Source organism: Phyllobates terribilis, unplaced genomic scaffold (assembly GCF_046119375.1).
Source record: "Phyllobates terribilis strain yellow unplaced genomic scaffold, ASM4611937v1 Scaffold_9__5_contigs__length_417890890, whole genome shotgun sequence".
NCBI lineage: Eukaryota > Metazoa > Chordata > Amphibia > Anura > Dendrobatidae > Phyllobates > Phyllobates terribilis.
Genome location: NW_027362769.1, coordinates 117,886,056 through 117,911,868, shown reverse-complemented (window position 1 = coordinate 117,911,868; position 25,813 = coordinate 117,886,056). Strand labels below are relative to the sequence as shown.

Sequence of the window (25,813 nt, the reverse complement as noted above, 5' to 3'; positions counted from 1 at the left end):
CCAGAGCCAGGAGGCACATCGGCCCCGTAGGTCGGGAGCGTGCACTCCAAGAGAAGGCCCTACCACAAGGTCAGCCAGCGCAGGACAGAGACAACGTTAGGCCTAGCTCCAGGCAGGTCAGAAACTTACTACGCAGAGTCAAGAAGCAGGAGGCCCAAAACCCGCTCATTGGGGAGGATCCGGACATACACCCTTCACCCTATAGTGCTTCGGGGAGTGCCTGAATTTCAATCAGTAAAAGGTACTGAAGTGACTATTGTGTCCGTCCCTGTTCTTGCTCTGACCCAGCTGAGTCTCTCCGTCCTGCATACCCCGTCCTTACCCTGCCCTGAGGCCTAGCTCCACCTGTGGGGAGCCAAACCATCTAGCTGCCTTATCACCGGCCTCAGTGGACTGCGCAGCGCTGGTGAATATCATCAGAAACCATAGGTGGCATCACAAACTTTTATAAACTTGATATCTATCAATGTCTTTTTAAAGAGAGACCCCAGAGAACGGGCCCGGGAGCCGACCACCGCGACCTCGTTAAGGCTAAAGGCCCGGGTAACCGAGTCATCCCCCATCCCCTGGGCTAATCACACCATTTACATTTTCAGAGTGCTAAGCAGCTGCTTAGAAGAACCCATGGCTGCTGTTTTATGGCACAAGGTTAGAGTAGGCTGTGCTTTTATAAAGCTGGGAAAAATGCATCCCCTGGCCTTTCTTAACGATGATAGTGAACAAGCCATAACCCTTCCAGATATTAATATGGAGTTGGTCCTACTTTGCAGCCATAACATCTTTTACTCTTTTGGGAAGGTTTTCTACAAGATTTTGGAGGTGTCTGTGGGAATTTTTTCCCCTTCGTCCAGAAGAGCATTTGTGAGGTCAGGCCCTGATGTTGGAGGAGAGGTCCAGCTCACAATCTCAGATCTAGCTTATCACAAAAGATGTTGGATGGGGATGAGATCTGGACTCTGTGGGGCTGGTCACACCAAACTCCCCAAACCATGTCTTTATGGACCTTCCTTTCTGCACTGGGTCATATTCATCTTTGAAGTATGCAATTGTCAAAAATGTCTAGTAGGCTGAAGCATTAAGATTTCCCTCCACTGGAATTGTGAGGCAGAGGCCGACCCCTGAAAAACATCCCCATAACATTATCCCTCCTTCACCAAACTTTACATCTGACACGATGCAGTCAGACAGGTAATGTTCTCCCGACTTTCGCCAAACCCAAACTGGTCCATCAGACGCCAGATGGAGAAGTGTGATTTGTCATTGTGTCATTGCACAGTACATGTTTCCATTGCTCCAGAGTCCAGTGGTGGTGGCTTTACATAGCTCCATCCAACGCTTGACATTGTGGTGATGTAAGGCTGTATGCAGATGCTAGGCTTTAGAAACCCATGCCATGGAGCTCCTGGTGCACAGTTATTTTCCTGAGATTAATGCCAGAGGAGGTTTAGACTCCACAGTTATGAAGTCAGCAGGGCGTTTGTGACTTTACGCACGCTGCTCCTTAGCACTCGGTGACCCCGACTCTGTAACTCTTCATGGTTCCCACTTTGTGGCTGAGTTGCTGCAGTTCCTTCAATTATTTCAATAATATCACCCACAGGTAATGGTGGAAAATTTAGTAGGGAAAGAAGAAATGTCATGCACTGATTTGTTACCCCGGTGGCTCCTGTTACAGGAGCGTGTTGGTATCAGTGAGCTCTGCACCACCAGCCATTCTGTCACACATTACTAAAGGCAGACAGCATGACAAGAGGTTGGATGTTATACACCTGTGACAATGAGACTGAAGGAAACATCTGAGTTCAGTAGTTAGAAGGCATGTCCTGATACTTTTATCTTGTTATCTGCCATGGAGACCTCACTACAGGACTGACCAACAAGAAAAAAGTGAAATATCGCTCCTAGTGCGATCAAAAACGGCAGGGTTGAATGAAACAGTGAGTGGTTAAACTCACCTGGAGGTGTGTGAGGGGCTCAGGGTGATAATGGTGGCGAGGGAGTGCTGTGTGTCTACACCCTGGCTCCCTGTGATATATATATTAAAAATTAATATATTTATATATTGTCTCCTATGCTATTTGGGATGTACAAGTTATAACATGTCTTTTTCATCACTTAAAGAAAATCTGTGGTATAACGCAACATACCTTATTATTTTTAGAGAATGTTGCTTCATGATTTTGTACTTCTCCACATAACTCACTTCTTAGTTAAGCACAAGAAGATGTTTTTAGATGAGACAAGACATTATCTGGGGCCCCCACAAACTACAGCCCTTTTGGAGATGTGTCACATCAGTTATAATACTGTAACATAGGCATTGTATTGTTTCTTAGTGAGAATTTATCATCAGAAAATGGCCCATTACTAACCCTAGAACTGGGTCCCTAATCCTCTGTGTGAATGTAAAATTAAAGCACATGCATGACTGCCACTCCATTCACTGTCTATGCAAGTGATGGTCAACTCCAATCACACAGGAAACATGGAATCCACTTTCTTGGGATTTGTGAGAGTCTTAATGGTTCGACCCCCTCGATCATACATTTATATTCTATCCTGTGAATAGGAGATACATTTTGGTTTTGAAAATCCTTTAAAATCTCTAGAGACCAAAAACCTTGGGCTGAGATGTATTTCCTATTATTACCAATAGTCTCTTTTCAATGGATGGCCCTATAGAAAAGGACGCTAGGTTCTGGATTACAGTTTATGCTGTACGAGTTGGTGCAGTGTTCTTCATCCAAAACTTACACTTTTTGTCCCTTATGACTTATTTATACCCAGAACGGTAACTATAAAACTATGCTTCAAAGAACTAATAGTTCAAATCTGTCATTTGCTAACTTTAACAATTTGGTCCAAGTTGAAACCCCGAAGGGCTTGTCTTACCAAAACTGATATGTTGATATGCATATGTATTAGAACACATGGCCTCTATTCATCATTGCTGTTTCTCCACTTTTCTGGAGTAATTTTCTACTTTTTAGTGACTCTCATAGATTGTAAGCTTGCGAGCAGGGCCCTCACTCCTTTTGGTATTTGTTGAGTTATGTATTATCCTGGAATGTCTTTATTGTCTGTACAAGTCCCCTCTAAAATGTTAAGTGTTGTGGAATATGTCGGCACTATAGAAATACAAATTATAGTAAGGATTCTGGATGAGGTTTAAATTTGATGCATTTTTTTTACTTTTTTGAAGGATTGGTTGAAGGCAAAAATAAAGAGCATTTTTTGACTTTGCACCGAATTCAAGAAGGACGTGCGCCGTTTTAATGTATTTGGCTCAAAAAAAGTTAGCAAAGACTGCAAGACAAAAAAATAAAAGTGATTCATAAATCGCAAATGATGAATTGTGCGCAGAGGTGTTCTTAGATCGCAATTATCCTTTTAGCATAGCCAAACATTGCAGTATTTGTCAAAAACAGAAGTTTAATTTCTCTTTAATTTTGCCAGGGTTTTCAATTTGATTTTTAATTTTTTTTTCTGGACAGCTTATGAAAAAATCATGGGTAGCCAACATTTCTTTTACAAAAACTGGAAAACGATAATAAGTCATTAAGACTATAATTGATATATGTCTACAGCCCATAATTCTGATACAAAGTCAGCTGCATTAAATGTGAACTATAAAATGATGATAATTAAAATCATAATATTCTGTGCAAATTTCTCAAATATTAAAATAATCACTGAAGCATCAATTGTTTTTTGCCTTGCCTGTCCTAGAGCACTGAGCTGAAGTTCTAACCACCTGCTTAAAAGTTTATATATACTGTATATATGTGTTCGGCGTTGTAATGTAATTCCCCTCTAATTTATCCCAACCCTCTTGTATTATAGGACACTGTAAATTACACACGTAAGAAGATGTTTTTGTATGTGATGGGTTGTGGCGTTCTCCTTTATCTTTGGTGGAAAATCCGGGATTGTCTAAAAATTAGCAGCATTGAAGACAAGTATGTCATGATCACCGGATGTGACACGGGATTCGGGAATTTTGCCGTCCGCAAATTTGACAAGAAAGGATTCAGAGTTCTGGCAACTTGCTTTACTGAATCTGGAGCAGCGGCTTTAAAACGAGAAACATCACGAGTTAAGATCATTTTATTGGATGTGACTTGTGAAGACAGTGTAAAGAAAGTCGCTAAATGGGCTAAACATGAAGTTGGAGAAAAAGGCAAGTTAGTCCAAATACCTAGAGGAGAAATGCTACCATAAGGAGAAATGCTACCCCTTAGACCTCAGTCCAGAGCCTCTCACCAAGCCAAATCAGTTCTCATACTTTGCACTGATGAGGGCCAACAGCCCGAAACACTGTGTCTGCAAATTGAGATTCTGATTTGGCTTTTATCCTAAATCATATTGTACGACTCGTTAAAGGGTTGATTGTGACTTTTAGGATCGCTAGTTCCAATAGGTGGCACTATAGAGTACAAGTCCTCTTTTTCTCCGAAAAGGAAATTTGCATATTAAATTTCCCAGAGGAGCATTGCATGGCGAATAAGCCTCCTTACCTTGACATGCCAGAGCTGGTGTGTCACTTTCCATAAGGAGAAATGCTACCCCTTAGACCTCAGTCCAGAGCCTCTCACCTAGCCAAATCAGTTCTCATACTTTGCACTGATGAGGGCCAACAACCCGAAACACTGTGTCTGCAAATTGAGATTCTGATTTGGCTTTTATCCTAAATCATATTGCATGACTCTTTAGAGGGTTGATTGTGACTTGTAGGATCGCTATTTCCAATAGGTGGCACTATAGAGTACATGTCCTCTTTTTCTCCGAAAAGGCAATTTGCATATTAAATTTCCCAGAGGAGCATTGCATGGCGAATAAGCCTCCTTACCTTGACATGCCAGAGCTGGTGTGTCACTTTCCATAAGGAGAAATGTTACCCCTTAGACCTCAGTCCAGAGCCTCTCACCTAGCCAAATCAGTTCTCATACTTTGCACTGACGACGGCCAACAGCCTGAAACACCGTGTCTGCAAATTGAGATTCTGATTTGCCTTTTATTCTAAGTCATATTGCACGACTCGTTAAAGGGTTGATTGTGACTTGTAGGATCGCTACTTCCAATAGGTGGCGCTATAGAATACAAGTCCTCTTTTTCTCTGAAGAGGCAATTAACATATGATTTCTTACAAAATTTTTTAAATTTTGTAAATTTTTTCTCCAGTACCGTAGTGGAGCACAAAATCTGTCCATTTTTTTTTGGGCAGAGTTGAAGATTAAAATGCCATTTTACTCAAAAAAGGTTCAAATAAAACCAAAGAGCAAAAAAGGCATATTAGAATTTGCACCAAATTCATCAAACTTCACCATTTTGTTGAATTGGGCACTAAATTTACCAGTGCACAAAGAAAGACAAGACAAAAAAAAATTACTTAAAAAAAAGGTATAGAACATTTGTATTTATACGATAAATTTATATTTACAGAAATCTGTCTTAATTGAATTTCTACTCTATGTATTGTTTCCATGGGATCAGATATTCTATTGTGTCGCCCAGTATACTGATGGTAATTGTGTTAAATTGAAAATTAACCAATTACTGGAATTTTTGTTATAGAATTTCTTTATGATTGACAATTTTATTTTTACCTTATTTAGGTCTTTGGGGGCTAGTGAACAATGCGGGGATAATGGGAACTCTGGCTCCAATTGATTGGCTGACAATTGATGATATAAGAGCACCAATCGAAGTTAATCTATTAGGATTAATACACGTCACGTTATCTGTGCTACCCTTGATCAAGAAAGCTAAAGGGAGGATTATCAATGTATCTAGTGTTGGTGGGAGAGTCGCAGCAAGTGGAGGAGGATATTTTTCATCTAAATTTGGAGTTGAAGGGTTTAATGACAGTTTAAGGTAAGTTGAATTCACATGAGATTTAATGTAAAGTTCTGTACACAAAAGTCGGCTAAATCCACTTATATCGGTTTGCACTCTCATATATATTGTGGCCTTCCCGATGTCCATCAATCAGGCAAGTTCTATTTCAACATAAGATCATCTCGTACTTCCCCATAAAAATGTAGTCTTTCCTTGGCTATGCATACAGTACATGATAATTTGTATGGCTAGATACCAGGGCTGTGGAGTCGGTAAGCCAAACCTCCGGCTCCTCAATATCCCTGACTTCCGACTCCGATTCCACAGCACGGCCTCACTACTGAGCAAGTATATAAAGTGCAGCACAGATTCATCTCAACTAAAATCCGAGATCCTTCGATCAGGAGCAGAACAGACATTTATAGGACATTTCATAACTTTCTCAAATTCTTCTGAAAACATTTACAGCACTTGCTGCATTGAACTACTGTACCCAATTTATTATATATTTCACGAGTCGAAGTCAGTCCATTTTATACCGACTCAGCATCCGATTCCACCAAAATGGACACCGACTCTGACTCCACGACTCCGACTCCACAGCCCTGGTAAACGCTGAGTCTTTCAGGGTAGAAGCAATTGATTGTAGTGGTATTCCACTTTGGTTAATAGTATGCATGGACATGGGTTGTCCTAATTGGACAACCCCTTCATGCTAAAACTTTATGGTAATATCTAGTGTTGAGCGAGCACTAAAATGCTTGGGTGCTCGATGCTCGGGCCGAGCTCACCGTGATACTCGGGTGCTCGACCCGAGCAACGAGCCCAATGTTAGTCTATGGGAGACCCGAGCATTTTTGCGGCGGCACCCCCGGCAGTCTGTAGAAAGCCTAAAAAGTGCCCAAAACGATAGTGACAGTGCTCAAAAGACATGGGAACAGCATGGGCATTGCCCCAGGAAGCATTTCTGACCCCCAGGTCACTGCTGTCAACAACGTGGTCAGAGGTATTAAGCCACTTTAACGGGCTCACAATAAAACGTTCAAAAAAGAAACTGACACGGTTTTCCTGTGAAATATGTTAAGGAATTTCCTTTCCAGGGTAAAGACTTGTGTATGAGGTAAAATAAATAACCAAAACAAAAATACTCCTCCAAACCTTGGGCTATGTTCACAAGTAGCATTTTTATGCGTTTTTGCACTTTTGTATTGCTTTTAACCGTGACAAATGTATTCACTGGGAAATGTCATTTTTACATTTTACTATCTTATCTGGCCATGTGCTGTGTGACACATGCATAAAGAGCTGAAAAGACATGGGAACAGCATGGGGAAGACCCCTGGAAGCATCTCTAACATCCAGGTCGCTGCCTAAAAGTGTGCCCATCAGAAATGATCCTTTCCGCATCAGAAGATGCAGACTTGCAACTATCCCCATGCAAGTCCTTGCACCAGGGCAGTGTTCAATTGTACCTCCCCCATTCCTTGCAATGCAAGCGCAAGTATGCAGCCAGCCACCCACCCACCCCCAGGCTGCAATACCATACTGCTAGCTTGCTTGCACTTGAAATGAGGCCTTTTAGTTTGGAGGAGGCCGAAGCTGGCCACTACTTCATGGCTGCTTCGGCAGCGAGGTATCCATACTCAGTCTCCAGCCGTCCGGCGGCCTGGTGTCAACGCTCGGTCCCCAGCTGCCAGGGGGCGGCCGGGTTTCCATACTCGGTCCCCAGCCGCCTCGCGGCCGGGTGTCCACACACGGTCCCCAGCCGCCTGGAGGCGGCCGGGTGTCCATAAACGGTCCCCAGCCGCCCCTATTTCTCCTTCAAACTTCCCCCACACTTTTCTTAGCCTGGCCTGCTTTAGGGTAGCATTGGACGAGCCCACCAGAGAACCAGACTCCTCCGGTGGGCCCTGGCTTCTCCATCAGGAGAGTTGAGAGTGCCAAGGTGAGGAGCATGATGATGATGATAGAAGTTAGCATCTGCTTTGTTTTCTTGGAATGCAAGCGTAAGTGTGCAACCAAACACCCACCCACCCACTCCCAGGTTGCATTACCATACTGCTAGCTTGCACTTGAAATGGGGCCTTTTAGTTTGGAGGAGGCCAAAGCTGGCCACTACCTCATGGCTGCTTAGGCAGCGAGGTATCCATACTCAGTCCCCAGCCGCCCGGCACCCGGGTGTCAATGCTCTGTCCCCAGCCGCCAGGGGGCGTCCGGGTGTCCATACTCGGTCCCCAGCCGCCCCGCGGCCGGATGTCCACACATGGTCCCCAGCCGCCTGGGGGTGGCCGGGTGTCCATAAACGGTCCCCAGCCGCCCCTATTTCTCCTTCAAACTTCCCCCACACTTTTCTCAGCCTGGCCTGCTTTAGGGCAGCATTGGACGAGCCCACCAGAGAACCAGACTCCTCCGGTGGGCCCTGGCTTCTCCATCAGTGGAGTTGAGAGTGCCAAGATGAGGAGCATGATGATGATGATAGAAGTTAGCATCTGCTTTGTTTTCTTTGAATGCAAGCGCATGTATGTAGTAGCGGCTAGGCCTGAGGTGGTCAGCGTTTTGGCGCATATCCTACCTCCTCCGAGGATTGCTGGATGTTTTACTGCTACTATCCCAGTTCTATGACTCCCGTTAAAACAAAGCTTCAGGTGATGAATGATGGATGAGGTGGTGGCAAAGGAGAAAGAGCAGAAAGAACAGGGACCATTCACATCAATATCAGGCCAATCAACTACACATGTCTTGTAGCATATGTTTCTGTACCAAAAGGAGCGGTTCGGCTACACAGTTAAAGGGCATGCAGTGAGTGCAATGCTTAACAAAAATTTCGAGGCACTCCAATGCCCCTTAGAAGTGACATGGAGGTCAGAGGGCCTTAACTAAACCGTTTATTCCATTTATAGCAACTGGGTCTCCTGTACACTGTGGCCTAAGCAGTGAATGGAAGGCTTTCCAAAAATTATGAGGAACTGCAATACCCCTTGAAACAGACGTGGATTACAGCATACTAAAAGTCTTCTACCCATTATTGGGAAGAGGGTCTCCCTTAGTGTTCACCTATGCATTGAAAAGCAAAAGCTGACTAAAATTAGGAGGAAATGCAATGCCCCTTGGAAAAGTGGTGGAGGTCACAGTAGCTTAACAAGATGTTTTTTTTGCCCGTTGGAAGAATGGTGGAGGTCGCAGTAGCTTAACAAGACGGTTTTAATGCCCCGGGGGAAAGTGGTGGAGGTGGCAGTAGCTTAACAAGATGGTTTTAATGCCCCTTGGAAGAGACGTGGAGGCCGCAGTGGAATAAAAAGACAATATCAATGCCCCTGGGAAAAGTGATGGCGGTCGTAGTAGCTTAACAAGACGGTTTTAATTCCCCTTGGAAGAATGGTGGAGGTTGCAGTGGAATAAAAAGACAATATCAATGCCCTTGGGAAAAGTGGTGGAGGTCGCAGTAGCTTAACAAGACGGTTTTAATGCCCCTTGGAAGAGACGTGGAGGTCGCAGTAGCTTAACAAGATGGTTTTAATGCCCCTTGGAAGAGACGTGGAGGTTGCAGTAGCTTAGCAAGACGGTTTTAATGCCCCTTGGAAGAGACGTGGAGGTTGCAATAGCTTAACAAGACGGTTTTAATGCCCCTTGGAAGAGACGTGGAGGTCGCAGTAGCTTAACAAGATGGTTTTAATGCCTCTTGTAAGAGACTTGGAGGTTGCAGTTGCTTAACAAGATGGTTTTAATGCTCCTTGGAAGAATAATGGAGGTCACAGTAGCTTAACAAGACGGTTTTAATGACCCTTGGAAGAGCGGTGGAGGTCGCAGTAGCTTAACAAGACGGTTTTAATGCCCCTTGGAAGAGTGGTGGAGGTCACAGTAGCTTAAAAAGACGGTTTAAATGCCCCTTGGAAGAGACGTGGAGGTCACAGTGGAATAAATAGACAATATCAATGCCCCTTGGTAGAGTGGTGGAGGTCGCAGTGGAATAAAAAGACAATATCAATGCCCCTTGGAAGAGTTGTGGAGGTCGAAGTAGCTTAACAAGACGGTTTTAGTTCCCCTTAGAAGAGACGTGGAGGTTGCAGTAGCTTAACAAGACTGTTTTAATGCCCCTTGGAAGAATGGTGGAGGTAGCAGTAGCTTCACAAGACGGTTTTAATACCCCTTGGAAGAGCGGTGGAGGTTGCAGTAGCTTAACAAGACGGTTTTAATGCCCCTTGGAAGAGTGGTGGAGGTTGCAGTAGCTTAACAAAACAGTTTTAATGCCCCTTGGAAGAGTGGTGGAGGTGACAATAGCTTAAAAAGACGGTTTAATTGCCCCTTGGAAGAGACGTGGAGGTCACAGTGGAATAAAAAGACAATATCAATGCCCCTTGGAAGAGTGGTGGAGGTCGCAGTAGCTTAACAAGATAGTTTTAATGCCCCTTGGAGAAGTGGTGGAGGTCGCAGTAGCTTAACAAGAGGGTTTTAATGCCCCTTGGAAGAGACGTGGAGGTCGCAGTGGAATAAAAAGACAATATCAATGCCCCTTGAAAAAGTGGTGGAGGTCGCAGTAGCTTAACAAGACGGTTTTAATGCCCCTGGGAAAAGTGGTGGAGGTCGCAGTAGTGTGGCGCCCTTGAGGGTTCAGTCGCCACAGGGGTACTACACCTCAGACCGAGGTGTGGTATCTCCTCTCCGAGGTAAGGATGGAGCACCTCTCAGGACTCAGCCATCCATCCAACACTACACCTCTCCCACCTGAGGGGGGCTGATATGCACCAGGGTGCTGCCCCATCCGGGATAGAGGAGATGGGGGGAACCAAAAGATAGGGGGGAACCATGTATTGGGTGAGGGTGGAGGACGCACTTAGAGGTTACACCACAAAATTCATATTTAATAAACGTCCATTTTGGGCTTATGGTCCTTTGATTGTGGTCTTCATCACTGAACGTGGCTTTCTGTGTGAACCTGCAGCTGAATGAAGATACATGGTCCTCGTGCTCTGGTCTTGAAGCGAGGAGGGGGCTAGAGTTAACGGCTGTCTCTACCCGGTCAAGGTCCCTACATAAGAAGGCCTGGAGGGGAGCAGAGGAGACAAGCTCCACAGGCAAAAGGATCCCAGGGGGATGCAGACGGAGCGGCATACGCCACCTGTCCTCACTATTCTGGCCTAGTCAGAGGGACTCCTGCTGCAAAAGTGGTACCGGCCCCCGATATCAGGCTTTGCTACTTCATGTCCTAGTCAGAAAAGCCCGGAGACTTGGAGGATCCCACCGGGTAACAGACGGAGCGGAGTCGCCACCCGTACCCTTGTTCTGTGTATAGCTGTAGCATCGGCGTCTCTGCCCCCTACCAAGCAAAGACGCCGTCCTCCTCACCACCCCGCTCCCCGCACGGCATCCTCCTGTGCTCCTCTTCCTGCTGCTGCCGGCGCGCGCAGCTTCCCGGGCACTGTGCTTAGGGCGTGTGCGCGTGCTCCCTCTCTCTTAAAGGGGCCGCGCGCGCCGTCCTAAGGAGTCCCCGGCCAATAGCCGAGGGTCCTCCCATATATAAGGCACCTCCTCCAAAATGGAGGTGCCTGAGCAAAAGTTGATGCACAGCATACTTACCTCTGCTTCGGCCCTCAGGTCCAGTTGCCAGCCTGACTACTGTTCCAGTCCGCCAGTCTGACTACTCTCCAGCCCGATAGTCTGCCTTCCGTCCTACCCGCCAGTCTGTCTATGGGCAAGTCCGCCTGCTTACCAGGAAGCACCTGCCAGTTACCTGCCTGCTACCTGCCGTGCCTGCTAGCCCGCTCACCTGGGAGCACTCTCCTGTTACCTGCCTGTTCCTGCCCATTACCTGCCTGCTACCTGCCGTGCCTGCTAGCTCACTCACCTGGGAGCACTCGCCTGTTACCTGCCTGTTGCCTGATAGCCTACCTGGAGGCTCCTGCGGTCACTTGCCGTGACCACCCGAATGCTAACCTAGAGACTTCGGCCTGCTTGGCCGTCACTTGCAATAGCCTACCTGGAGGCTCCTGCTGTCACTTGCCGTGACCATCTGTCTGTTCAGAGAATCATAGAATCATAGAATGGTAGAGTTGGAAGGGACCTCCTGGGTCATCTGGTCCAACCCCCTGCTCAAAGCAGGATTCACTAAATCATCTCAGACAGATGTCTGTCCAGCCTCTGTTTGAAGACGTCCATTGAAGGGGAACTCACCACCTCTCGTGGCAGCCTGTTCCACTCATTAATCACCCTAACTGTCAAAAAGTTTTTTCTAATATCTAATCTGTGTCTCCTCCCATTTAGTTTCATCCCATTGCTTCTAGTCTTTCCTTGTGCAAATGAGAATAAAGATGATCCTTCTACAATGTGACAGCCCTTGACATATTTGTAGACAGCTATTAAGTCTCCTCTCAGTCTTCTTTTTTGCAAGCTAAACATTCCCAAATCCTGCAACCGTTCCTCATAGGACATGGTTTGCAGACCAGTCACCATTCTGGTCGCTCTTCTCTGAACTTGTTCCAGTTTGTCTATGTCTTTTTTAAAATGTGGTGCCCAAAACTGTACACAGTATTCCAGATGAGGTCTGACCAAAGAGGAGTAAAGACCGATAATGACTTCACGTGATCTAGACTGTATGCTTCTGTTAATACATCCCAGAATTGTATTTGCCTTTTTTGCTGCTGCATCACACTGTTGACTCATGTTCAGTCTATGATCTATTAGTATACCTAAGTCTTTTTCACATGTACTGTTGCTTAGCTCTATTCCTCCCATTCTGTATATGCTTTTTTCATTTTTATTGCCCAGATGTAGTACTTTGCATTTTTCCCTGTTAAAAACCATTCTGTTGGTTGCTGCCCACTGCTCCAGTTTATTTAGGTCTTTTTGAATCCTCTCTCTCTCTTCTCTAGTATTAGCTATCCCTCCTAGCTTTGTGTCATCAGCAAATTTAATCAGTTTACCCTCAATTCCTTCATCTAAATCATTGATAAAGATGTTGAACAATACAGGTCCCAGGACGGAGCCCTGTGGTACCCCACTTGAGACATTCATCCAGCTGGATGTGAAGCCATTGACAACCACCCTTTGAGTCCGATCACTAAGCCAATTATGAATCCACCTAACAGTTGCCTGGTCCATTGCATACTTGGTCATTTTTTCAATAAGAGACTTCAACCTGCTCTGCCATCATGTGCCGTGACCACCCGTCAACTATCCAGAGACTTCTGCCTGCCTGTTGTGTCCGTCCGCTATACCGGTCAGTCCCAGTCTGCTGACCCGTGGGAGCCACCTGCTCTCTTACAAGGTCGTCCCCAGAGCAGCACCTGGTCCCTCTGCTCGGTCCCTCCCTGGTCACAGAGTCGTTAGCCGCCGTACGACCAGGGGCGGTCTGAGATGATACTTAGTCACGCCCCTCTGGGTCCCTCCTTGCACCGCGGCACAGAGGTTCCACCACCCGGATCCGTAACAATAGCCAGAGGGAGACCCAGCCTTGTAACACTCACCACATACGGACAGGAGAGGACCTAGTGGGAAAGTCTAGGAACACTCTGGTGCAGGGGGTCCTGATTGATGCACCCGAACTACCCGGAGTGTGCTGAACCCCTCCCTGGTGGCCGCAGCGCACCGTGAGGAGCAAGGAGAAGCTTTGCAGCTGACACCTAACAACGTGAGTAAAGCTTGGAAGACTGCATCCATTGCCTCCGGTCCCTTATTTCAGCGCGACACCACACCGCACCACCCACTACGACTCCCCTGATCCGTCTTCTCTGCCCTGAGGCCCTGCTCCGCCTGTCGGGAGTAGTACCATCTTCTGCTGCCACGACATCCCGCCTCAGAGGACTGCCGCAGCGCTGGTGGCGAATCACCAGGCAACACAGGTGGCTTAGTCATTACATCCACTCGATTACCACCGTCCCTCCTGGCCCTTATTTTTTACTGTGACGACCTTGGCCACGGGCCAGGCCTAGGCCATTACTGCATCCACCGTACACCAGGAGGCCCGGTTCCGAGTACCCCCATCTCTCAGGGTAGGGCCAGCGAGCGGGAGCGAGGCATCACAGTAGCTTAACAAGACAGTTTTAATGCCCCTTGGAAGAGACGTGGAGGTCGCAGTGGAATAAAAAGACAATATCAATGCCCCTTGGAAAAGTGGTGGAGGTCGTAGTAGCTTTACAAGACGGTTTTACTGCCCCTTGGAAGAATGGTGGAAGTTGCAGTAGCTTAACAAGATGGTTTTAATGCCCCTTGGAAGAGATGTGAAGGTTTCAGTAGCTTAACAAGACGGTTTTAATGCCCCTTGGAAGAGACGCAGAGGTTGCAGTAGCTTAACAAGACGGTTTTAATGCCCCTTGGAAGAGACGTGGAGGTTGCAGTAGCTTAACAAGACAGTTTTAATGCCCCTTGGAAGAATGGTGGAGGTCGCAGTAGCTTAACAAGACGGTTTTAATGCCCTTTGGAAGAGCGGTGGAGGTCGCAGTAGCTTAACAAGACGGTTTTAATGCTCCTTGGAAGAGTGGTGAAGGTCACAGTAGCTTAAAAAGACGGTTTAAATGCCCCTTGGAAGAGGCGTGGAGGTCACAGTGGAATAAAAAGACAATATCAATGCCCCTTGGAAGAGTGTTGGAGGTCGCAGTGGAATAAAAAGACAATATCAATGCCCCTTGGAAGAGTCGTGGAGGTCGCAGTAGCTTAATAAGACGGTTTTAATGCCCCTTGGAGAAGTGGTGGAGGTCGCAGTAGCTTAACAAGACGGTTTTAATGCCCCATGGAAGAGACATGGAGGTTGCAGTAGCTTAACAAGACGGTTTAAATGCCCCTTGGAAGAGACGTGGAGGTCACAGTGGAATAAAAAGACAATATCAATGCCCCTTGGAAGAGTGGTGGAGGTCGCAGTGGAATAAAAAGACAATATCAATGCCCCTTGGAAGAGTGGTGGAGGTCGCAGAGGAATAAAAGGACACTATCAATGAACCTGGGAAAAGTGGTGGAGGTCGCAGTAGCTTAACAAGACGGTTTTAATGCCCCTTGGAAGAGACGTGGAGGTTGCAGTAGCTTAACAAGACGGTTTAAATGCCCCATGGAAGAGACGTGGAGGTCACAGTGGAATAAAAAGACAATATCAATGCCCCTTGGAAGAGTGGTGGAGGTCGCAGTGGAATAAAAAGACAATATCAATGCCCCCTTGGAAGAGTGGTGGAGGTAGCAGTAGCTTAATAAGATGGCTTTAATGCCCCTTGGAGAAGTGGTGGAGGTCGCAGTAGCTTAACAAGACGGTTTTAATGCCCCTTGGAAGAGACATGGAGGTCGCAGAGGAATAAAAAGACACTATCAATGCCCCTGGGAAAAGTGATGGAGGTCGCAGTAGCTTAACAAGACGGTTTTAATGCCCCTTGGAAGAGACGTGGAGGTTGCAGTAGCTTAACAAGACGGTTTAAATGCCCCTTGGAAGAGCCATGCAGTACAGCATCTTAAAAACATTATTCCCATTATTGGGGAGTGGGTCTCCCATCGTCTTTGCCTATGCCTTCCAAGCAAAAGCTGCCAAAAATTAGGACGGAGGAACTTGCAATGCTGGCAAACAAGAGCCATGTAGTACAGCATCTTAAAAACATTATTCCCATTATTGGGGAGTGGGTCTCCCATAGTCTTTGCCTATGCCTTCCAAGCAAAAGCTGCCAAAAATTAGGACGGAGGAACTTGCAATTCTGGCAACATGGACCAAGGTCACCCTGGTGGTATAGTGGTGGTGGAGGCTGAGGATAAGGAGAAGAGAAAAATACAGCCGAAATGAGGAAGCGTATACCCATGTGTGGGTGTGAAGCGGTGCATTGGAGTACACCTACCAAAATAACACAGTGGATTTGACTTTATGTTACTCTGCTGTCATTTGGTGGTGATGAGAAATCAGGCCCAATCCATCCCTTGTTCATTTTGATAAGGGTCAGCTTGTCAGCATTGTCAGTTGACAGGCGAGTGCGCTTATCTGTTATAATTCCCCCAGCGGCACTAAAAACACGCTGCGATAACACGCTAGCGGCAGGGCAGGCCAGGACCTCCAATGCGTACAGAGTGAGTTCATTCCAAGTGTCCAGCTTGGATACCCAATAATTAAAAGGCACAGAGGAATCACAGAGGACGCTGGTACGGTCGGCAAGGTACTCCCTCACCATCTTTTGAAACTTTCCACTCCTTGTGAGAGTACCCCATGCCTCAGGGCCTGTAAGCTGGGCGGGTCTCAGAAAACTGTCCCAGAACGTTGACAGTGTTCCCCTGCCTCTGCTGGATTGGAGTTGCGTCTCTCTCGCTTGTACGCCTGGGTTGGGCAACGAACTGTGACCTCTGCCGCTAGCGTGTTCAGATGGGAATTTTTTTTAACAGTTCTGCAGCAAGGGCCTTTTGGTACTGCCCCATTTTTGTAGACCTCTCCACCTCAGGAATAAGAGAGTGAAAGTTCTCCTTGTAGCGGGGGTCTAAAAGTGTCACCAACCAGTAATGACTGTCACCCAACATTTTGACAAAGCGAGGGTCATGGTTAAGGCAGCGTAACATAAAGTCAGCCATGCGTGCCAGACTGGTAACGGGCAAGACTTCCGTGTCCTCACCGAGATGACGACTGACCATGCTCTCCTCCTCCTCCTCCCCCCTGTCCTCAGGCCACCCACGCTGAACCGACGGTATGACAGTTGTACAGGTACTACCGTCTACAGCGCATGATACCAGCTCCTGTTCTTCCTCCTCCTCCTCTCCCTCATTGTCCCCCAATGCACGTTGGGATGAGATGAGGCTGGGCTGTGTGTAATCGCCCGCTACGGCTTCATGATCCATCTCATCATACTCTGGCTGCAATGCCTCCTCTTTAATTCTCTGCAGAGAGCGTTGCAAAAGACAGACAAGTGGGATGCTGACGCTGATGATGGCGTCATCGCCACTCACCATCTTGGTGGACTCCTCAAAGTTTGTCAGGATGGTACATATGTCAGACATCCAGGTCCACTCCTGAGGTCTTATGTGTGGAGTCTGACCTGAATATCGACGGCCTTGTTGCAGCTGATACTCCACAACTGCTCTCTTCTGCTCACAAATCCTTTGCAACATGTGGAGGGTAGAGTTCCAGCGGGTGGGGACATCACACACCAGTCGGTGTGCCGGAAGCTGCAAACGCTGCTGCAACACAGCAAAGGCGGCGGAAGCTGTAGCCGACTTCCGAAAATGAGCTGACAGGCGGCGTACTTTCACGAGCAGATATGGCAACTCGGGGTACAATTTAAGAAACCGCTGAACCACGAGGTTAAGCACATGAGCCAGGCATGGTACGTGTGTGATCTCACCATCGCCTCAGAGCCGCCACCAGGTTACGGCCATTGTCACACACGACCATGCCTGGCTGTAGGTTCAGCGGTCTCAGCCACAGATCTGCCTGCTCTTTCACAGCTGTCCACAACTCACAAGCAGTATGAGGTTTATCACCTAAGCTTATGAGTTTCAGCACAGCCTGTTGCCGCTTGGCTGAGGCAGTACTGCAGTGCTTCCAGCTTGTAACTGATGTGGTGATATCTGAGATGGAGGCAGAACATGAGGAGGAGGAGGAGGATGATGCGCAGGAGCTGTACACTGTGGTGGCAACTCTGACATAGGGCCCGCAATCCTCGGTGTGCGGAGGATGTGTTCCGTCCCAAGGTCCAACTGGGTCCTGGCTTCCACTATGTTTACCCAGTGTGCTGTCAGGGAGATATACCGTCCCTTGCCACAAGCACTTGTCCACGTGTCCATTGTCAGGTGGACTCTCTCAGTAACTGCGTTGTTGAGGGCACGGCAGATGTTTTGGGACACGTGCTTGTGTAGTGCGGGGATGGAACACCGGGCAAAATAGTGTCGGCTGGGGACCGAGTACCGATGGACAGCCACCACCATAAGGTTGCAGAAGGATTCCGAATTTTGGACTGTGGCCAGTGGGGCGTTGGCTGCGAATTTGCGCTTTCGTTCAAAGCTCTGGGATATGGACAATTGAACGCTGGGGTGGGACGTGGAATTTGATGCTGTTTCTTGAGAAACTGCCATAACAAGTGAAGACTGAGAGGAGGGGGCATCTTTGCATGCAGTATGGACAGAGGATTGCCTTGCATGCACAACAGGGGGTTCTATCACATGCACAACAGCGGAAGAAGCAGTGGTGACACCCGCTGACACTGGCTGTGGACCCTGTGGTTCACCCCACAAAATCGGGTGCTTTGCTGCCATGTGTCTGATCATGCTGTTGGTGGTCAGGCTGGTAGTTTTGTCACCCCTGATGATGCTGGCATGGCAAATGGTACAAATGGCCTTTTTGGGGTTATCAGCAGAGTCTTTAAAAAAATTCCAGACTCTGGAAGACCTACCGGTTGTACTGGCAACATCTCTCGTGTTGGTGTTACGGGGAACTGTTGCCCGCCTTCTGTGTGCGCCCACCACACTGCTTCTTACTGCCTGTTGGGGTACTCTGCCTCCCTCCCCCTGTGTGCTGCTGGCCTCGCTCTGCGTGTCCTCCTGCCACGTTGGGTCAGTTACTAGATCATCCACCATCTCCTCTTCTTCCACTTGCGCACCACGATCCTCCTCCTCACTTCGCGGCAATTGTGTCTCGTCATGGTCCACCTCCTGTGACAAATTGCCAGCGTCAACTTCCTGTGGTCGTGGCTATTCAAATATTTGGGCATCGCTAAATGGGATCTCCTCTTCCACCACTTCAAGCGGAGCAGGCGAGGGGCACAAATATGGAAATGGACCAGTGAACAGCTCTTCAGAGTGTCCAAGTTTGGGATCAGTTGCTGTCTGAAGACACTCGGCATGGTGGGAGGAAGGAGCATCAGGGTGAGGAGAAGTATGCGGTCGAGACTCACGGCTACTAAAACTTGACCGTGTGGAAGACAGACCGGAGGTGGTGGTGCCCAGGTAACTGGAAGTATTATCTGCTATCCAATTAATAACCTGTTCACACTGATCAGTTCGCAATACTGGTGTTGTAGTGTGCTTCGCTAGTAATTCGGTCAAGAAGTGGGAGCGAGAAGATGTGGCTGTTGGTTGTGGCACATTTTCACCTTGGCCACGGCCCCGTCCTCTACACGCACCATCACCAGAACGTCCATTTCCACTTCCCTTGCCACGCGCCTTGCCCATTGTAAATGAAGTAAAATAGCTTACACTCGCACTATCAATGGAAAAAGGGTAAGAAAAAGGAGATTAGAACCGTGGAAGAGGAAAACCACAGTTCTATTTGTCTGACCTACACCAAAATCTTTTTAACAGATATATTTGTGACTGAACAGATAGGGAGACAGGGAGATTTTTCTACGTAAAACAGGCCAAAAGCTGGATAATACAGAGATTTGAACCGTGGAACTGCAAAACCACAGTTCTAATTTACTGGCGTATACCAGACTTTTTTAAATATATATATTTGGGGCTGAACAGTCAGCGACACACTCAAACTGTTTTTTTCATGTAAAAAAGACCCAAAAGTGGATAATACAGAAATTTGACCGGTGGAACTGCAAAACCACAGATATAGTTATGTGGCATACACTAGAATCTTTCAAACAGATATATTTGTGTCTGAACAGTCAGGCAGACACTATTACAGTTTTTTTTACAGCAAAAAATGCTAAAATCAGGATAATACAGAGATTTGGCCCGTGGAACTGCGAAACCACAGTTCTATTTTTCTGGCCTGCACCAGACTCTTTTAAACAGATATATTGGTGTCTGACCAGTCAGGGAGACACTATTACAGTTTTTTTTATGGCAAAAAATGCCAAAAACAGGATAATACAGACATATGACCTGTGGAACTGCAAAACAACAGTTCTAATTTCTGGCCTACACCAGACTCTTTTAAACAGATATATTGGTGTCTGAAAACTCAGGGAGACACTACTACTGTTTTTTTTTATGGCAAAAAATGCCAAAAGCAGGATAATACAGAGATTTGACCCGTGGAACTGCAAAACCACAGTTATAGTTATGTGGCGTACACCAGACTCTTTTAAACAGATATATTGGTGTCTGACCAGTCAGGGAGACACTGTTACAGTTTTTTTTACGGCAAAAAATGCCAAAAGCAGGATAATACAGAGATTTGACCCGTGGAACTGCAAAACCACAGTTCTATTTTTCTGGCCTACATCAGAAACTTTTACACAGATATATTGGTGTCTGACCAGTCAGGGAGACATTATTACTGTTTTTTTTCACGGCAAAAAATGCCAAAAGCAGGATAATACAGGGATTTGACACGCGGAACTGCAAAATCACAGTTATAGTTATGTGGCGTACACCAGAATCTTTCAAACAGATAGATTTGTGTCTGAACAGTCAGGGAGACACTATTACAGATTGTTTTTACGGCAAAAAATGCCAAAAGCAGGATAATACAGAGATTTGACCTGTGGAACTGCAAAACCACAGTTATAGTTATGTGGCATACACCAGACTCTTTTAAACAGATATATTGGTGTCTGACCACTCAGGGAGACACTATTACAGTTTTTTTATGGCAAAAAATGCCAAAAACAGGATAATACAGAGATTTGACCCGTGGAAATGCAAAGCCACAGTTCCATTTTTCTGGCCTATACCAGACTCTTAAACAGATATATTGGTGTCTGAACAGTCAGAGAGACACTATTACTGTTTTTTTTTATGACAAAAAATGCCAAAAGCAGGATAATACAGAGATTTGACCCATGGAACTGCAAAACCACAGTTACAGTTATGTGGCATACACTAGACTCTTTTAAACAGATATATTGGTGTCTGACCAGTCAGGGAGACACGATTACAGGTTTTTTTATGGCAAAAAATGCCAAATGCAGGATAATACAGAGATTTGACCCGTGGAACTGCAAAACCACAGTTATAGCTATGTGGCGTACACCAGAATCTTTTAAACAGATATATTGGTGTCTGACCAGTCAGGGAGACACTATTACAGTTCTTTTTTATGGCAAAAACGTCAAAAACAGGATAATACAGAGATTTGACCCATGGAACTGCAAAACCACAGTTATAGTTATGTGGCATACACCAGACTCTTTCAAACAGATATATTGGTGTCTGACCAGTCAGGGAAACAGCATTACAGTTTTTTTTATAGCAAAAAATGCCAAAAGCAGGATAATACAGAGATTTGACCCGTGGAACTGCAAAATCACAGTTCTATTTTTCTGGCCTACACCAGACTCTTTTAAACAGATATATTGGTGTCTGACCACTCAGGGAGACACTATTACATTTTTTTTCATGGCAAAAAATGACAAAAACAGGATAATACAGAGATTTGACCCGTGGAAATGCAAAGCCACAGTTCTATTTTTCTGGCCTACACCAGACTCTTTTAAACAGATATATTGGTGTCTGTCCAGTCAAGGAAACACTGTTACAGTTTTTTTTACGGAAAAAAATGCCAAAAATAGGATAATACAGAGATTTGACCCATGGAACTGCAAAACCACAGTTCTATTTTTCTCGCCTACAGCAGACTCTTTTAAACAGATATAGAAACATAGTAACATAGTAACATAGTTTGTAAAGCCGAATAAAGACTTGCGTCCATCAAGTTCGACCTGTTAGTTCTGTAATTGCTAAAGTTGATCCAGAGGAGGGCAAAAACCCCAAATGATTTAGCCAATCTTCACCTGAGGAAAAATTCCCTCCCGACTCTGAAACCAGCAGTCAGAATAAATCCCTGTATCAACCTACTATTTTATTTTTAAGTATACGCTGAAATCTGCCTGGTATCTAGAAATGCATCCAGTCCCCGCTTGAACTGGTGTAGTGAATCCGACATTACCGTCTCCTCACTCAGTGAATTCCATATTCTCACTGCTCTTACGGTAAAGAACCCCTTCCTATGCTGGTGCTGAAACCTTTTCTCTTCCAGTCTTAGTGAATGCCCTCTTGTTACCGTAATATTCCTCCTTTTGAACAAATCCCAGGCAAGCTCTCTATACTGTCCCCTAACATATTTGTACACATTTATTATGTCCCCCCTCAACCTTCTCTTTTCCAGGCTGAATAGTCCTAGTTTTGCCAACCTCTCTGGGTATTGCAGTCCCTCCATTCCCTTTATTAATTTTGTTGCCCTCCTTTGTACCTTTTCAAGCTCATTTATATCCTTTCTATATATTGGGGCCCATAACTGAGCACAGTATTCCAAGTGTGGTCTGACCAGTGCTTTGTACAGTGGAAGAACAATGTTCTCATCCTTTGCAGCTATACCTCTTCTGATACATCCCATTACCCTGTTTGCCCTTACAGCAGCGGCCTGACTTTGGGCACTCCAATTTAGTTTGCTATCAATCAAGATGCCCAAGTCCTTCTCCATCTCTGAATTCCCCAATGATTTCCCATTCAGTGAGTACTGGTGACTTCCATTTTTCCTTCCCATATGTATGACCTTACATTTCTCCTCGTTAAACCTCATTTGCCATTTAATGCTCCACCTACCCAGCTTATCCAAATCCCTCTGTAGGTCTGCACTGTCCTCTTTTGTATTAATTGTTTTACATAACTTTGTGTAATCTGCAAATATTGATATTTTACTATTTATCCCGTTGACTATGTCGTTAATAAAGATATTAAATAACATTGGGCCTAGTACAGACCCCTGTGGTACCCCACTAGTGATGCTTACCCATTCTGAGTATATTCCATTTATAACCACCCTCTGCCTTCTATCCCTTAGCCAGTTTGCTACCCACTTGCAAACATTTTCCCCCAGCCCCATCATTCTCATTTTGTATACCAACCTATTATGTAGCACGCTATCGAACGCTTTTGAGAAGTCGAGATACACGACATCCACTGGTTCCCCCTGATCTACTCGAGAGCTAACCTCCTCGTAGAAGTCAATCAGGTTTGTTTGGCAGGAGCGATTCCTCATGAATCCATGTTGGTTCGGGGTTAATAGATTATTAGCATCAAGATGCTGCGTAATTGCCTCTTTAATGAAGCTTTCAAAAATTTTGCCCACAACGTACGTCAGACTCACCGGCCGATAGTTTCCGGCGTCACTTTTTGCTCCCTTTTTGAATATTGGCACTACATTCGCCTGTCGCCAATCAAGTGGTACAGACCCAGTCTCAACAGAGTCCTTAAATATAAGATATAACGGTCTGTCTATCACATTACTTAGTTCCCTTAGTACCCGTGGGTGTATGCCATCAGGTCCTGGTGATTTGTTTATTTTAATGTTACTGAGGCGTTTCTGTACCCCAGCTTGGGTTAGATTTGTCATACTTAGTGGAGGATTAAGTTTGTCGCTTCTCATTTCTCCTGTTAGTTCTATTTCCTTTGTGAAAGTTGTCGAAAAAAATGTATTTAATAGATTAGCTTTATCCTCATCTTTCTCTATGATTTTGCCTTCATCACTTTTTATCGGTCCAATATTATCCGATTTAATCCTTTTACTATTTATATACGTAAAGAACAGTTTGGGATTTGATCTACTTTCCCTAGCAATACGTTTCTCTCTTTCCTCCTTCGCTATTTTTATTTGTTTTTTACAGGTTCTCGTTTTTTCCTTGTAACACATTAGTGCCTCCTTACTGTTTTCCTGTTTTAATCTCTTGAATGCCTCTTTTTTGCTATTTAACGCCCCTTTTACTTTCTTGTTCAACCATATTGGTTTCCTCTTATTTCGGGCCCTTTTATTCCCATACGGTATATATCTCTCGCACTGAGTATTCAGAATTCTTTTGAAGGTTTCCCATTTACTATTCATATTCCTTTGATTAAGAACTTTGTCCCAGTCAATAAGTTTAAGGTTTTCTATCAGCTGATCAAACTTCGCCCTCCTAAAGTTTAATGTTTTTGTTGTTCCCTTATTGATAACCCAACTGAAGGGCATTTTGAAGTCGATAATATTATGATCGCTATTACCTAGGTGCCCCCCTATCTGTACCTCAGTTATTCTCTCAGGCCTATTAGTCAATATTAAGTCCAACACGGCCTTCCCTCTCGTTGGTTCCTGCACTAGTTGGGAGAGATAATTATCCTTAATATTTGTCCAGAACCTTTTTCCTTTCTGAGATCTACAGGTTTCTGTTTCCCAGTCAATATCCGGGTAGTTGAAATCCCCCATTACAATCACTTCATTATGTTTTGCTACTTTGTCTATTTGTCCTAATAGCAGATTCTCATTCTCCTCTGTTATATTTGGTGGCTTATAGCAGACCCCCAGTAATATTTTATTATTATTTTTTGCCCCCTCTATCTCTACCCACATGGACTCGACCCCCTCTTCTCCCTCTCCTATGTCTTCCCTTAGTCTGGGCTTTAGACATGACTTTACATATAAGCAGACTCCTCCGCCTTTCCCCTGTTTCCGGTCCCTTCTAAATAAACTATAATCTAATAAATTTACTGCCCAGTCATAGCTATCGTCTAGCCAAGTCTCTATTATACCTACGATGTCATACCTCTCCTCCGATATAAGCGCCCGCAGCTCATCCGCCTTATTGGTCAGGCTTCTTGCGTTGGTCAGCATGCAAGATAAAACTTTGGGGTTATTTAGCATCCTATTCTTCTCTAACGATCTAACTGTACTATCCCCACCCCCCTCTCCACCCTCATTATATTCACTTCTCCCCTTCCCCCTTGCTTGCCTCACATCCCACCTATCTCCTTGGTCCCCCCCCCGTCTCTAGTTTAAAAACTCCTCCAACCTATTAGCCATCTTCTTCCCCAGCACCGCTGCACCCTCCCCATTGAGGTGCAGCCCGTCCCTACGGTAGAGCCTGTAGCCGACCGCGAAGTCGGCCCAGTTCTCCATGAACCCAAACCCTTCTGCCTTGCACCAACTCTTTAGCCACTTATTCACCTTCCTAACTTCCCGTTGGCGCTCCTGTGTGGCTCGCGGGATTGGTAGTATTTCTGAGAAAACTACCTTGGAGGTCCTTGCCCTAAGCTTCCTACCTAGGTCCCTGAAATCATTTTTAAGGACCCTCCATCTACCACTCACTTTGTCATTGGTGCCGATGTGGACCATGACCGCTGGGTCTTCGCCAGCCCCACCCAGTAACCTGTCAACCCGATCCGCGATGTGCCGGACTCGAGCGCCAGGGAGGCAGCACACCGTTCGGTCTTTGTGACAGATTGCCCTGTCTGTCCCCCTAATAATAGAGTCACCCACTACCAGGACCTGTCTTGCCTGCCCTACACTTCCCCCCTCCCCCTCATTACTGGAGCATACACTCCCCCAGCGGTCAGAGGATCTGTCGTGCTCCAATAATGCCGGTTCTGAACCAGCCTTCCTATACTTCTTCCCTCTATCCCTCCTAACTGTTATCCAGCTCCCTGCCTGTTCAGCCTGCACTTCCCCTCTATGCTCCACCCCCAGTATTGACCCATTGAGTGTCTGCTCGGTGAGCAGCAAACATGTTGTCGATGCTCCTCAGTATCGCTATCTGAGCACTTAGATCCAGAATTTGGGCTTCCACAGTGCACGATATGCTCACATCTCTCGCAGCAGTATGGATCCTCGAGTGGTTGATCACGGAATGCATACATTGCGCAAGATGTACACTGCACGGCTCCGGCCAACATGGACGTCATTCTAAATATGGGGATACAGTCAGTATATATATAGAAGTCGAAAATACAATTATTTATATATAGGTGTATGGACGGGGATCAATTAGGGATGTGCAAGTGTATCAAATAGATATCGGCGGGGGATCAGTTAAGTATGGGCGGGGGATCAATTAAGTGTCAAGTATGGACAGGGGAATCAGCTAAGTAGGTCAGGTGGATTAATTAAGTATGGACGGTGTGTCAATTAACTATGGACTGGGGATCAATAAATATGGACTGGGGAAATAATTAATTGTGGACTGGGGAATCTATCAATTAATTATGGACAGGGGGTTAATTAAATATGGATGGGGATAAGGCAAATAAATAGGGACTGGGGATCAGTAAAAGTGGACAGGGGGAATCTATTAAATATGGACAAGGGGGATCAATTGATTATGGGCTGGGGGGG

The 25,813-nt window shown here is 45.8% G+C and overlaps 1 protein-coding gene across 1 annotated transcript in view; it reads left to right on the top strand.

Moving 5' to 3' along the window:
* DHRS9 (dehydrogenase/reductase 9) overlaps positions 1-25,813 on the top strand; it is an 86,280-nt gene that overhangs the window by 2,957 nt on the left and 57,510 nt on the right. Inside the window, exons 2-3 of the mRNA XM_073645677.1 lie at positions 3,844-4,180; positions 5,616-5,874. Of these exons, the coding sequence (XP_073501778.1) occupies positions 3,871-4,180; positions 5,616-5,874 (569 nt within the window). The 5' untranslated portion in view covers positions 3,844-3,870. The remainder of the gene's footprint in view (positions 1-3,843; positions 4,181-5,615; positions 5,875-25,813) is intronic.